We start from the raw sequence: 14,978 nt of genomic DNA, 5'->3' as shown, positions 1-14,978 counted from the left end.
CCCAATGCCCAGACATCCTCCCACCCCATGCTCTTCTCCAAATGTCCTCAGTATCTTCCTCTCCTCCTACCCCTCTACTCCACCCTGTCTTCTGGGTCAGGGCCTAATGGGGAAAAGTGACTCACTGGACTCTCAGAGGGCAAAGACCCAGACTCTGAGCAACAACCAAAGTGTCTAATTCTCAACACTCATCCTGCAACTACCCAATTCATAGGTACCTCTTGACTTAGCTAAATCCCATTTTGAGTTACAACTCTCCCAGCAAACCTTCCTTGATTCCTCTTGAATCCTCACACTCATCTCTCCTTTTCCACATAACCACACAAAAATTGCACTCAATTTTATATATACACATGTTTTTACTACTTAAAAACAATCTGCAATTGTTTGGTATGTTATGTCTTTGCAAAGAAATTATAAGCTTCTTGAGGGACACTTTTCCTTCTCTGGCTTATCCAATGTCTAGCCTTGCACATAATAAACACTTATTGACTTGAATTGAACCAACGTTAATTGAATTGGAGGTAAAGGGTATGGGGAGGGCTTGTGAGCATGAAAAAAAATAACACTTATTGAACAAAATATGTGCTGACTATATGCTACATATTTTGTATGCCTCATCTCATTTAATCTCCATACCAATAATGAAAGATGTTATTATTATCCTTATTTTATGCATGAGAAAACTCAGATTTCAACAAGTTAAAACCTTTGTCACAGCCAGCCATGTGGTAACTAATTGAATATAGTGCTGTTTGATTCAAAAGCCCATATTCAAAGATTAATAACAGCTTTAATGCCTATTAGCAAAGTGTTGATTAAGTAAATTATGATATACCCATATAATGGAATACGGTGCAGTTATAAAAAAAGAGTGTGAGCTTATGTATTTAATGCATAATAATATCCAAGATATATTTTAAAGTATAAAATGCAAGGTGGAAGATAATATGAAATATGGGCTACCATTTGTGCTTTAGAAATAGAATGTGTAGGCACACACACAACACACACACACACACACACCACAATTGCTTGTACATAAACAGAATATCTCTGGAAGGACACACTAGACAACACTGGTGGCCTCTAGGGAGGAGAACAAGGTAACTGGGAGACAGGGGTTGGAGAGAGACTTTACAGTGTTGTACCTCTTGGATTTTGTTTCATATTAAATAAATAAATCACATTTGTTAAAACACAATACAATCTACACAAAGTAATGCCTGGGGATTGACTTTGGAAAAATTCAGGGAGAGAAGAAGGGGCAGTACGACAGTGGATTGGATTGAGGACCCCCTAAGGTGACAAAAACCCCATCCTTTGCACCTATTTCCCAAACCCTCTTACAAACCAATCTCCACTATAATCATCTGACTAATAATGTTGATTGAGGTCACATCTTTCCAGAACTCCGTTCTCTACTTATAAAATAGACACCAGATGGGGTAGGATGAGGTGGTCTGTAAAATGCCTTCTAGCTCAGACATTTAAATAACCAAAAATCGGGGCGCCTGGGTAGCTCAGTCAGTTAGATGTCTGACTTCAGCTTAGGTCATGATCTCACGGTTTGTAAGTTGGAGCCCTGCATCCGGCTCTGTGCTGACAGCTCAGAGCCTGGAGCCTGCTTTGGATTCTGTGTCTCCCTCTCTCTCTCTGCCCCCTTGACCACTCGCACTCTGTCTCTCTCCCTCTCCCTCTCAAAAATAAATAAACATTAAAAAAAATAACCACAAATCAAGATGATGAATCCTACTGTATTGAAATCTTAGTCTCAAAGAAAGACTTGGAGATTTTGTTTTGTTGTTTGTAACAAAAAATAGAAACATTTCCATTCTGATTTGCCTACTAAATGGTCTTAATGGAAGCTCCCTAAGGGTCACTAAAATGCTTGTTCAAAACTGCTATTGCAGTCTCCAAGCCTCTGGCCTTCTGCGTCCTCTGTTCTCCAGGGCTATCCTGTTTAGAACACAAGGAAATTGGCCCACTCCAAAACTGAATACAAAAGAGCAAAGCCCCTTCTACGCTTAATATACCCTGGCCCAGACCTTCTGACCCTAAATATCCCTTTCCTTCTTCCTTACTACCTGCAGGAGAACAGAGGCTCTGTAAGAGACCCTCGGGAGGAAGTGAAGCCTTAAGTTCACCCACCACTCAACCCACCCACCCCCCAATCCCTAGCAACTCCTCCTAAAAAACTCAGTCCTTGACTTGTAGGGAGGTTTGTGAGCTCCTGCCAAGAGCTGTAAATATTTTAACATGTCTTGTTTCCTTGAATGTATATGACCTGGGATCTGGCCCCTCCTTTCTCAGGGCTCTTAGAGAACTGAGGAACAAAGAAAACACAGCCAGTCCTTAGCTACAGGACACCCAGATCAAGTTGCAGAATAATACAGAGGGGATATGAGAAAGAGATTGAATGGGGAGGTGGAAGGTGGGGAAGAGGGTTGATTCTCCTTACAGAAACATTTAAAGAAAGGTATAGCAACTCAACTTCTAAGGGCTAGAACAGGTCACTGGATAATAAGAATAAAAATAGCACCAATTCCTTCACAATTTACAAAGACCTTTCATATACATAATTCCATTGGATCCTTCATAGACCTATAAAATACTGTTGGTTCCATTGTGCAGATGAGAACACTGAAGACGTGGAAGTTTATATGACTTGTTCAAGTCTAACCAATTAAGAAGAGACCATTTCTCTAGCCCTTTTTGTACCCAAGGATCATGACTCTGGGTAGAGTGAGATGGGTAGTTAGAGGAGTATGCCATATATCAGAAAACTGTCAAACTTTTGTCTATTAAACCTTTTCTTGGTCATCTTTTTTATCCATTAGTCAAAAGGATGCCCTGAGGCTACAGGAATGGAAAGCTTGGCAGCAGTCCCCTTGGTAGCTGCCTATTCCCATCCTTACTATATATTAGGTGATATTTAAAAGCAGGAATTCTGGACTCAGATTCTGTGTGTTCAAATCCTGGCTCTGCCATTTCTTGACATATGAGCTTAAGCAAATTAGTTAACTTCTGTGCCTGTGTCTTTTTATCTACAAAATGGAGAAAATAATGGTACCTATTTCCTAGTGTTGTTGAGAATTAAAATGAGCTGGTACATGTAAAGAGCTTAATATAATGCCTGGCACAAATTTACTTGCTAAATACTAAATAAATGTTAATAATAATAATAGTAAGTAGCAGGGTGGGCTTATAGAGAGTCATCTCCATACTTTTACCCAGTCACCTTGGGGTTAGTGGCAATCCCACATGAAGAGTATGAATGGTAAATAGACAAAGAGCTCTTTTCTTTGTGAGAAGCTCAGTGACCTGAACAAATGACTGAACCTGTGATCTCAGCCTCATAGGTGTATGTTCTAAGAAACTGTGCTAATTGGCCCAGACAGACATCACATGCCAAGATATACACACATACACATATGTCTGGACATATGAGTTCATGCACATACCTTTTCAGCCTGGATAAGAGGCTGATCTCTGTGGGTGGGTAGATCCACAAGGTAAATTGAGCAAAAAGATTGTGTAGGAACTGCTTGTTTAGCGACATTTTCTTTCCTCTTTTCCCTTCAGCTACATAGAAGCAGGGAAGCAACTAACCTGGAAGCTTTACTTCCTCTCTTTCTACCATCACTGAAGGCACTTTTAACTCTAGTTAGGACCTAGTGTCTGTCTCCTCCCTTCTCTGACTCCTCTATAACCAATTCTGTAGTATTTTTTAGCAAGAAGAGAGATGATGAGACTCAAAATGGAATGAAGACTTCTGTTCTTCAAGAACCACCGAAGCTGCTGAAAACCAATCTGAAATCTCTGAAGGTTCAGTTGCCCCAGAACAAGGAAAGTAAGGATTTGAAGACAAAGGGGTACAACTGACCAGGACATTTGTTGAATATAATTGGGTAAGACTTGCTACAATACTATCTCCTTGTTTGGGGTCCTGGGGCTATGAAAAGGAGTGTGGAAATGACAAAAGAGAGTTCATGGTAGCTATCTTATTACAAAAATCCAGAGCTAATGGCTTCCACACTCTTGACTGCTACATAGAAAGTCACCTTTCCCCCAGAAAGTGAAGAGTAAGGGAGGGAAGAAAAGGGAAAAAGGAAGCGATGCCTCTGTGGGGTATGTAGAAATGGGCCAAGATCCATGCTGGAGTTGGGCCTCTATCACATCTTGAACTCCAGTTATTCCATTAATTGAGCAAGAGAAAGAAAGAGAATAGAGATAACAATACTGGGAGGAAAGGGGATGGCATATCTAACAAAGGTGGTACAAATGCACCATGAAAATAGGAGGATCCTAGAAAATATGGTTGGGACAGCCAATTTCATCCACTCTTCTCCTGTCAACCCCAGAAACTGGAGCAAAGTAGAAGATAGAGATAGGCAAGACTACCAGGGTGAAGACACATGTACTTCCTCAAGCCACCCACACAGGCCACATTCCCCACCACAAATAGGTGCCAAATGATTTCATATTACTAACCACAGCACCCTCCTTCAAGGTAAGTAATTAAATGTTCTTGGGCTTTGTCCTCTATCATCCCTAAAATGAAAGAGGGCTGGAGTGTTCTAAACCCGCTTCCCAGTAACCTTTGAGTACGGAGAGTGATGCAGGATAAGGGGAGGGATGGAAACAGAAAGGAACTTATAATAAATGTTTCCAAGTTCCAGTGTTGGGGAGTTACAAAGGGGTCCAGGACAAGAGATACAGCCCAGGCTAGCCATATTCTCTCCATCACTCTCACCTAACAAGTTGTTCAGTCTGGGCCCTTTGTGCTAATCTCCCATAACCCCTACAGAAGCCTCTGTTATGTTAAACCTGATTCCATAAACAGATGGGAAAATAATTTTTTTCATCATCCATGGCTTCAGGTGAGGCATACAGTGTGTGTGTGTGTGTGTGTGTGTGTGTGTGTGTGTGTGTATTACAAATAAAGCCTTTTCTCTAAGGTTTACTCGTTGACTCCCAAGTGAGACAGTTCCAAGGCAAGAAAGTCCACTCCATCTTTTACACAATCTGAAAAGAGTAAATGATTCTTTCTTTTAAAAAGACAAAACAAAAATATGCTGGTGGTAAAAGCAGCACACCGTCTTGGGAAACTGATCTGTTCAAAAAGTTGAGATGGCATCCTTTACATATTTCTGCAAATGTTGACAGTCCAGCTGCTTGTTTACTCTTTGTGGCACTGGAGGAAATGTTTCCAGTGACAAGTAAGTATAAATTTAGGGGAAAATGAGAGAGAGCTCTCTGCATGCTACTTCAGTAGCCACATTCTCAGCTAAGTCCTGAATGAAAGTGAAGTTGACCAGGGATACCCAATAGGACCTCCTCTAGGATTGAAACAACAGTCCTCCCATACCCAACCACAGTGGGACCCAGGCAGTAGCCCTAAGCCAGCTATAAAGATTGTCTGTCTGAAGCCCCCTGAAGGAAACCACTATGTCACATTTAAAATCTTGGTTTACTCTTCTACCCTGAAGTAACAGCAAATCAAGGTCGTACTAACCATTATTTCTGAGAAATAAGAGTGAGCTGTGGGAAATTAAGTTTCTGGAGAAGGGTCCAAGCTGCAGCTTAAGTAAATGCTTATAGTTTAATGTTTTTTAGGAACAGGCTCAAATACTGGAAACAGCAGCATACAGACCTACTACTACTAGCCTACTAGCCTGCAGCAAGCCAAGTTGAGGGAATTCTCTTGGGGCTCCAGTTCCATGCTAAGCAGGGCATTCTGGGAGAAGCAGTTGTACATCCAGAGTTGCCTTTACACACGGATAAAAAGTAGTGGATCTTTTCAACCACAATGGTGTATATATAAGCAGTCCTATAATCTTTTAATTCATATGACATGGGAAAACAATATCTACATGGTTTTTCATTGTTTTCCCAATTGCCTCTTAACCTTGTCTGCATCTTCATTCAGGAAGATAGATTAACAAATTCCCATTTTGTCTGAATGAGTCAAAATGTATGTCAAGTGAATAATAAAGAATAAAATATAACATAATTCTAGAAGGATAGAACGGCAGAGCTATAAAGTTCATCTACTCAAACCTTCTCATCTTACAGATAGGTAAATTGAAGTACAGAGAGGTAAAGTACCTGCTCAAAGTCACAGAGCAAGTCAGAGGCACAAGTTGTCTAACTCTTAGTCACTGTCTAGCTGTATTACTGAGATCACCAGCCCTTTAGTGTCCAGATTTATATTTAGAATGAGCATTTGAGGCCACTGGACAGTGAGCCAGGGATCCAGCCTCAACCAGCTACTCCAGCTAAAACAAGCATCCCCCTGGTTGTCTTCCAAATATCCCAACCTCTTCTCCTCATCCCTTCCAGTATGAGTCAAGGTCCTAGGTTTGGACCCAGTTTATTGGAAAGAAGACAGAAGAGTCACTTGAAGGATGCCTGGCCAATGACCCTGTGGCCCAAAGCTCCTTTGCAGGCTCTAAGCCAACCTGGTCAAGATTATCGGGACAGTAGGCAAAACCTTCAGCCAAAGACAAGATCCTGGCAGACTTGCTCAAAAAATACCTGCTTCCTAAATTAAGCAATTTACTGGTCAGCCCAATGAGACATTGAACGAAGCAATGAGAGAAAGATAGCTTAACTTACCTTTGACCCCACCCATCCTTGGGACTCTCTGCCCAAATGCATAGTGTACCCATTTTCCCCATGCCTAGAAAATTCTGTCTCCATTAGAGTGATCCATGAGTCTGAACAATCTTGAGCCCAGTAGTAAATTCTCCTGACCCTTGCCCCTTTCCATGGATGGTGAGAGCCCTAGCCCCAATCCTCCAACCTAGGAGCCTACAAGGAGCATGCTTATGAACTGCCCAATAAAAGATACCTCCCATCATATTTTATGGCTCAGTGGTAGACTGGCAGTAAAGGTGGAAAGTGCAGACTAATGGGTTTACTCTGAAACACATTTAAAAAGACCTAAGCTTTGAGCCAATGTTAACAACTCTGGCTTGGTCTACCTTGTCCCCTGGATCCCCAATCTTAAGCCTGCCTCAGCTCTAACCCACTTGGGGTTCCAATAATGACTTGGGGCTTGCAACCAATGTTACCTTGTTCCTCTTTACCCTCTTCCCTCCAAAAGTCTCTCCTCTAAACCCAGGAGGCCATGCTATACTTTCCACCAAATTGCCTGGCTTCCCTGTCTTGTCTGCTGCTTGGTCTGGGCAGGAGGACTCCCAAATTTCCCACCAGCTCTGCAAAAAGTATAGACTCATTTCTCTCCTGATCTTTTCCTTTTCCCCTAAATCAGACCTTGGTCACTTGCCTCCATCACAGGAACCTATTGCCTGCCATTCTTCCCAGGCATAAGACCCAGGGAAAGTTGGTTTCCCTTTAAAAACAGGTGAAGGCATAAGATAAACTGCTAGTGTCACCACAGAACTGTACACATCACTGAGTCCACAAAAAGTGTACATTGCATGCTCTAGAATGGCCTGAATTCCACTTTCCTTCTACTCTCCATGGTTTTTTTTCCCATGCCCGGAGACCTCTCTGATGTGTAGTTAGCTCCCACAGATCAAAACTACCTTCCTCTGGGGCTCCCTCATAACAGTCACAATTATCTGCAGAACCTCAGACTCATAAAGCCAATCAGCAGCAGATTTAGGACTGTGAAGATATTAGGCCTAGCCAAAGAGAATCTGGGCTGTGTGGTGCCTCCATAAATTCATAGATTTTTAGAGATGAAAGGCATGTCAGACATTAATGGAAATGGAGAGTGCACCAACCTCCTTGACTATAGGAGTATATGTTCCAAGTTCCCCAGAATGGCTATTAGGCAAATACTGGCTGGTAAACATTTTAGCAAGCTTCTACTGGCTTCTTCTATCCCTTGAGACACTAGTGCTGTGACATAGGTTGCTGGGAAATGTTGAGTAAACTGCAGAAAGCGTGTGGAGGCAGAGACACGTTTGTAATCTCAGGATCTGAATGGTTGCTTGGGAAAGCTGAGGGGCCAAAGAAAGTTAGTGCTAAGGATGAGATTTTCTAGGAGCTCAAGAATGTGGTGGGGTGTTCTTGACCTCTTCAAAATAAAAACTGAGGTGTTCCCAAGAGTATTCAGTATCAAAACAACTTTCATGAATTCAAGATGCACCACAGCAAAGACCTAAGCCAAAGTATTCTGAGACCCTGGGGACATACCAAATTCCTTTCTGTCCCTTCTTGACCTGTACTCACCATAATTTAAACCAGTAAACCTACCCCTTCAATGGACCTAGTCTGTGTCAGAGTACACACCAGCCACAGCTCTGCACAGCCCAGTGCACCCCCCCCCTTCCCAGCTGCACTGTGAGGTCTTGACCGGAAAGTCCCAGCCAGCCCTCCCCCTGAGTCCCCTATGATCACCTACTTTGAAGTTTGTTCCCCAGCAGTAAACCTCTTCCTGGTAAAGTAGTGATTTTCCCAAGTTTTATTACACACTCCAAAGGGCCCAGCTCCAAGCCTGCTCACAGGACATGAATGCCAGGGTCTAGCTTCAGCCCATCCCCCACTACCTCCCATGAAGTTTCACCCAGACTTTGCCACTGACTCTGAAGGCCAACAGCCTGCCTTTAACCACAGGGCAATGCTCAGCAGGTGCCCTCCTAGGTAACCTAGACAACAGCAAAAGGCCTTACCCTGGCTGCCTTCCCAGGAGCCCCTGAACTGAATCAAAGCAAGGAAAAGGTATTCCCAGGGGTAAATGTGGCAGTGACCTTCTTTCCAGTTGTTCCACACAGTCCAGGGACCCCCTACTTTCAGGCATCAATGTGGCCTGGTAGTCTCCACCCTGGACAGCCATTGATACACAGTCTAACTTTCAAGTGGGGCCCACACTGTGGGGTGCCAATAGGTCACAAGAGGTACCAATAGCTCCAAACCTCTTCTTCAAAGGCAGCCCAATGAAGTTGCAAACAAACAAACAAACAAACAAACAAAACAAAACAATGACAAAACAAACAACAACAACAACAAAAGATGGGTCCTTGGTTCAGAGTGGTAGGAGAAGCTGTCCAAACGCCCAGGGAATCCACCAGTGAATGCCCTAGAATTCAAGGTTTCTATGTTCAATAAATAATCCCGAGGCCCCCCCAGAGGGCAGCAGAAGTACATGTTATGGTGGTGAGAAGAGGGAACCCTTCAGCCCCAGGGCAACACTATGAAAAACCACCTATTCTGAGTGGCAAACTTTGGGCAAGTCTAGTGGAGCTGTCCCTAGGAGACACAAGAAGGAGCGAGCCTTGAGGGAGAGGGCATCCCAAATCTTTCACTCCTTCCCTAGACTCCTCATCAGAACTGCTGAGAGGGCAACGTCGTTTGGCTTTCTGAGAAAACAGGATGGCTCCTCTGACTTCACCAGCCCACAGGCAGATTCAATGCGAGGAGAATGCAAACTTGCAGTCTTGCAGCCGCTGGGCCTAGAAAGCTAAGGCTATGCTCCCTGGCCCTGCTTGGGTTAGGGAAGAAGACCATGTCAGCCCCAAGCGAAAGCCAGAGAGGTGAAGGCCAGCATTTCCGCTAAGGCCGAAACAGGCATCCCGCGGAGAGTGGAGAAACTCAGAGTGCCAGGGAGAGCAAGGCTCAGGTTGGGGGAGGCGTGGAGTGAGTCTCAGGGCCCAGCCTGCCAGTCGCCTTACAATTCTCTGGCAGGAGACGTTGGAGACCGCCTCTCTGCTTGCTTTGGGGTTCAGCTCAGAGGGCACGGAGATATGCTGGATTCCTCAGAGTGACAGAGGATGGCCTGACCTGGCTGGGCCATAACCACCACTGGCAAAGAGACGTGCGCGCACACCCCACCCACACTCCCCCCCCTCCCTTTCTGTCTCCAGCAGACACACACGCCTGGTTATGTTTGACTCCGCTCAGTCACCAGTATTCCTAAAGTGTTTTTGACAGAAAACACCTCGGCTCCCGGTACGGGAACAGGGGCTGCTGCGAAGATCTGCAGTACAGTATTTCTCTCAAAGCCCTCCCTGCCTCCCAACTCTCTCCTGTCTCCGTGACTTCCCCTCCAAAAAAATCTGCAAATATTTTCTCTCACTACACATGGTCAGCATATTAAAAGAAAAAAAAAAGTGCGTCTGGATTTGTCCCAGGGCAAAAAAGTTCATTCCTTGCATGTGATCAATGAATATCCCAGGTCCCACCCAAGGGACGTCTTGTGCCTAGTCTCCAACAGCTTAGGGTGCCCAGAGCCCCGCAACTTGCGCCTTAGCAGCGCCGTGGGCAAGGGACAAGGGGGAGGAATAGAAGAGGAAAGCTGAAGGGGCGCCTACGACTGAGAGGTCAGGGGTCAGCAGCAGTGGGAGCAGAGGACACCCTTGTCCAAATGCCAGGAGGGGTGCGCGGGGCCACTCACCTGCTTGGAATTCTACTTGGCGATTTTTCTCTCTTTCCTCCTGCAGCAGCATGGAGTAGAGGATCCCAAAAGAGTTCTGGATGCCAAAGATGGATCCGTTGCACCAGGTGGCAGCGAAGACCACCATCCAGCCGAAGCCACCTTCGGGGGGCTGGAAGCCTCGAGCGGTGCCGCGGGTCTCCACGGCGGGCGTGGACTTGGGTTCATGCACTGGCTCGGGCTCAAATTCCAACTCCGGCAGGGGAGCAGGGTCCGGTAGGGGTTGTGGCTCCGGCTGTGGCTCCGGCTGTGGCTCCGGCTGTGGCTCCGGCTGTGGCTCCGGCTGCGGTTCTGGTGGGGGCACTGGCACCGGCTCAGGCTCTGGCTCTGGCTCGGCGCTTCCCACCCACTCCTGCTGTTTTTGGTCTGCCTCCCGCCAGGGCCCCTTGGCTTCCTTGCTCGCCAGGCTTTGCAGCGCCATCTCGGCAGGGGGACTGTGGCTGCTCAGGCGAGAGGAGCCGCTGTGTGGCTGGTACTTGTTTCTGCCGCCGCCGCTGCTGCTGCTGCTCCTCGGAGCACTGCTGCTGCCGCTGCCTCCTCCTCCCGGCTCCGCGCCCCAGCTGGCCAGCCTGTCCCGCGACAGACGGTCCCTCGAGTCCTCTCCTCCTCCTCCCACGTCCAACCCCCCTTCTGCTCTCCCCATGTCATCTCTCTCCTCCCCCTCCTCTTTTCCCCCCCACCTCTTCCTCCCTCAACAGGCAGCCGCTAGAACCTTGCTCTTCTCCCTAGCCCTTCCTGCTCCCCATACTCGCCCGCGTACTTCAGCCCTGCTCCCTACCTCAACTTCCTTTCAAAACTACTGAATCCTGTCTTCTTTGTCCATATGCCCAATAGAGGGAGAGTTAAAATGGTTTTTCCACAAACTGTCCTGTTTCCCGTGCCTTCTCCACACAGGCTCCAAACAGACATTGATCAACCCAAAATTTCCAGGGAAGCCCCACTGTCTTTTGCTCTCACTCCCTTCTTCCTCACACGCATCCTGGAACTGGAGTGGTCCTGAGGACCCCAGGATGAGAGCTGGACTTTGAGAGACTCCACCCTGTCCTCGGGAGTCCCTTTGTCCCCCACTTGAGCTTGAGAAAAGCGACCTAGAGGGGGAAAGCCCAGGCTTCGGACAGATGGTGGGCACAATCTTCTAGAGCCCGGGGTCTCAGCCTCCCACGGTCCTGCACAAACCCTCCCACCCCACCAGTCTCTCCCTGTTCGCCCCCGCCCTTCCCGGCAAATCCCCGGCGGGACGCGAATGGGAGGAGACAGCCCGGCAGCGAAACCCGCCCCTCTGGGCAGTCAATCAGGGTTTTGTTTGCGCCAACCTGGAGCCCAGAGGAGCCATAGAGGGCCGGGTCTGGTTCGGGGGCTGGGCCAGGAAGGGAGGGAGGTGCAGTGGCACCGGAGGGGGCCGGGCCCGGGCAGGGCGGGAGCCTAAGCTCAGCTCAGGCTCCTCCTGGCTCTCCGTCCCTCAGTGGGGAACGAAGAGTCGGGGCCGGGTCAAGACGCCAGTTTGGACAAGCGCGGATCTTCCGGCCCTCAGGACTCTGCGGAGCCACGGGCCAAGGGTGTCTTTCCAGCACCCACAGCCCCTGTCCGCCTACTTGAGGCTTAGAGACGTGGGAATCCCACTGAATGTCCCAGACTAAGGCCCCAGCCCTGCGAGGGTAAGGGGGATTTGGGTACCCAGAAAGCGCATGGATCCCAGGAGGCAGGATGGGTGATTTGCCCTGTGGGCCGCCTGGCCCCCTGCCAAAGTGCGCTGCTGTGTCCAGCCTCAGTCCTGGGCACCCGTCCCGCGATCCCGGGAAGTTCTGCGTCAGCTGAGGGCCCACGCGTCTTATGCACTGATCATCAGGTCGTAGTGTGGTTACTAAGCTACTCCGGTCTCCACTAGCAGGCCGGCGAGTGCCAAGCGGTTTCTACTCAGCATCTCATTAACCTTCTTGCTGGGTGAAAAAACTATATGCTGGGTGAAAATTCAGCTCATGGCTCTGGCAGATGCAGACGAACGTAGAGTTATTAAGCACGTAAAAGCAGACCGAACTGGGCGGAAGAATAGAGGGGTTTCAAGGAGCTTGCCTGTCATGAAAGTAATCTGTCCAAATTCACGAATCGCCAGAGCCGTACTGGTGAGCAGAGCAGGCATTGCTTGAGCGCATAGAGCGCCTTCACTGCCACCTTTTTAGTCAAGAACAAAACCTGAGGCTCAAGGAGGTCAAGGCATTTTTTTTAGCCTAAGGTCATGAAATAAATCAAGTACAAGCTGGAATTCAAGGCAGGTCTCCATACATCAAAGCCTCACTTCCTAAGCTTCGCCACAGGAGTCTAGGGCTTGCCTTTTTGGGAGAGGGGCAGAGGCGGGAAGGCAGGATTTAACTGAGCAATCTCAGTAGGTTTCTGGAAGAGGTTGTGGCCTAGATGGACCTTGAATATTGAGAAGGATTTTAACAGTCTGGGGCTAGGGGTCGGGTGTCCCTGCCTAAAAGAGAGAAAGCATAAAGGCATAGAAGGCTTCTACTCATAGAAAGAGGTAAGTGAAAGTTAATCAGGGTTAAAAAGTTAATATGTATGTTACCTTTTCCAGGAAACATTTGCATTTTAATACAAATTCACAGTGCTTTAGCCATGAGTGACAAATCATGCACATAAGGGGCACTAGTGCTTAAGATATGGTTGTTTTGTTTTTTGGGTTTTTTTTTGGTTTTTTTGTCAGGGGTCTCACCATAAACAAGACCAAGTATTGCCCGAAGGGGCACTAGCCTTGGTGTCCATTTCCAGGAACCTGAATAAAACCCAGAAAAAGGTTATTTTCAACCTCACATCTAGGAATAGATCTGGATTCTTGCAGCTCATCTCATACCCTACTGTCTAAATTCAATTTCCTCATTGCTTAAATGGGTTTTTAGATCCCTGGAATGGGGGGTAAGGGTGGGTAATAACACTCATTGAGAATCTCCTGTGAACCTAGCACTATGCTAGCCCTCTACATACACGGTCTCATATAATCCTAACAACCTTATAAGATTGGGATGGAGTCTCCTGTGTTATAACTGAGGACACAGAGGCTCTAAGAGGTTAAGTCAGTTGTTTAAGTCTACAAAGCCAGTAAGAGGTAGCACAGGGATCTTAGCTCATTTGTGTGAGCTCCAAGGTATGTGTCCCTCTTAGAAGACAGGATCATGTAACCATCATCCCATCCTTCTAACAACATATGTAATACCTACGATTTTCTCCCCTCCTTAGAAGGTATTTTATAATGGCTAGAGTACTGGCACAAAAAGACCTGGATTCCGATCTTTTTTTTTTTTTTTAATTTTTTTTTTCAACGTTTATTTATTTTTGGGACAGAGAGAGACAGAGCATGAACGGGGGAGGGGCAGAGAGAGAGGGAGACACAGAGTCGGAAACAGGCTCCAGGCTCCAAGCCATCAGCCCAGAGCCTGACGCGGCTCGAACTCCCGGACCACGAGATCGTGACCTGGCTGAAGTCGGACGCTTAACTGACTGCGCCACCCAGGCGCCCCTGGATTCCGATCTTGAGTCTACCTTTGCATACCTGTGTGGTTCTCAGCAAGTTGTTTTCCCTTTTCTTTATTGCAGAATGGAGCTAATACCTACTTCACAGTTATTAAATGGCATGCTGAGAAGTGTAGACTATTTTGGATATACAAGGGAGCCACTGAAGATTTTTGAGCAGAAAACATCAAATCTACATCTTATTTTTTAAATGCTTATTATTTATTTTGAGAGAGAGAGAGAGAGAGAGAGGGAGAGAGAGAGAGCACACAAGTGGGGGAGGGGTAGAGAGAGAAATAAAGAGAATTTTAAGCAGGCTCCATGCCCAGCACAGAGCCAGACATGGAGCTCGATCCCATGACCCTGAGATGGTGACCTGAGCCAAAATCGAGAGTCGGATGCTTAACCAACTGAGCCACCCAGCCACCCCTCAAATCTACATTTTATAAAGAAGATTGTGTTAACTGTGTATAAAGATACTGTGGCTTGAAAAGATAAAAGGTAAGGAAACCAACAAGGTTAAAAAATTTTTGATAGTATGAAATAGGGCACTGACTGAGGATGAACACTAAGAGATGACACTATGAACCACTATTATAATAGAGTTGACAGATTTGGGTACTGAGGGGAAAGAAGAAGCAAAAATGATGCTGACATTTTTTGCTTGAGTGAAGGAAAGAGTGGTAACAGTGGCTTTTTTTAAACTATTATTTATTTTAAATCCAAGTTAATTAATATATAGTGTAATAATGATTTCAGGAGTAGCATCTAGTGATTCATCACTTACATATAACACCCAGTGCTCATCCCAACAAGTGCCCTCCTTAGTATCCATCACCTCTTTAACCCACTCCCCCACCCAACCACACCTCCAGTAACCCTGAGTTTGTTCTATTTAAGAGTCTATTATGGTTTGCCTCCCTCTCTGTTTTTTATCATATTTTGCTTCCCTTCCACTATGTTAATTATGTGCATTTATTGTATTTCTTAAATTCCAGATATGAGTGAAATCATGATATTTGTCTTTCTCTGGCTGACTTATTTTGCTTGCATAATATACTCT

At 46.3% G+C, this 14,978-nt stretch overlaps 1 protein-coding gene across 1 annotated transcript in view; it reads right to left on the bottom strand.

Moving 5' to 3' along the window:
- SLC16A2 (solute carrier family 16 member 2) overlaps positions 1 to 11,654 on the bottom strand; it is a 152,437-nt gene extending 140,783 nt beyond the window's left edge. Inside the window, exon 1 of the mRNA XM_045470623.1 lies at positions 10,370 to 11,654. Coding sequence (XP_045326579.1) covers positions 10,370 to 11,051 — 682 coding nt within the window. The 5' untranslated portion in view covers positions 11,052 to 11,654. The remainder of the gene's footprint in view (positions 1 to 10,369) is intronic.
- Between the last annotated feature and the right edge of the window lie 3,324 nt (positions 11,655 to 14,978).

Source organism: Leopardus geoffroyi, chromosome X (assembly GCF_018350155.1).
Source record: "Leopardus geoffroyi isolate Oge1 chromosome X, O.geoffroyi_Oge1_pat1.0, whole genome shotgun sequence".
NCBI lineage: Eukaryota > Metazoa > Chordata > Mammalia > Carnivora > Felidae > Leopardus > Leopardus geoffroyi.
This window is presented reverse-complemented; position numbering and strand designations above follow the sequence as displayed.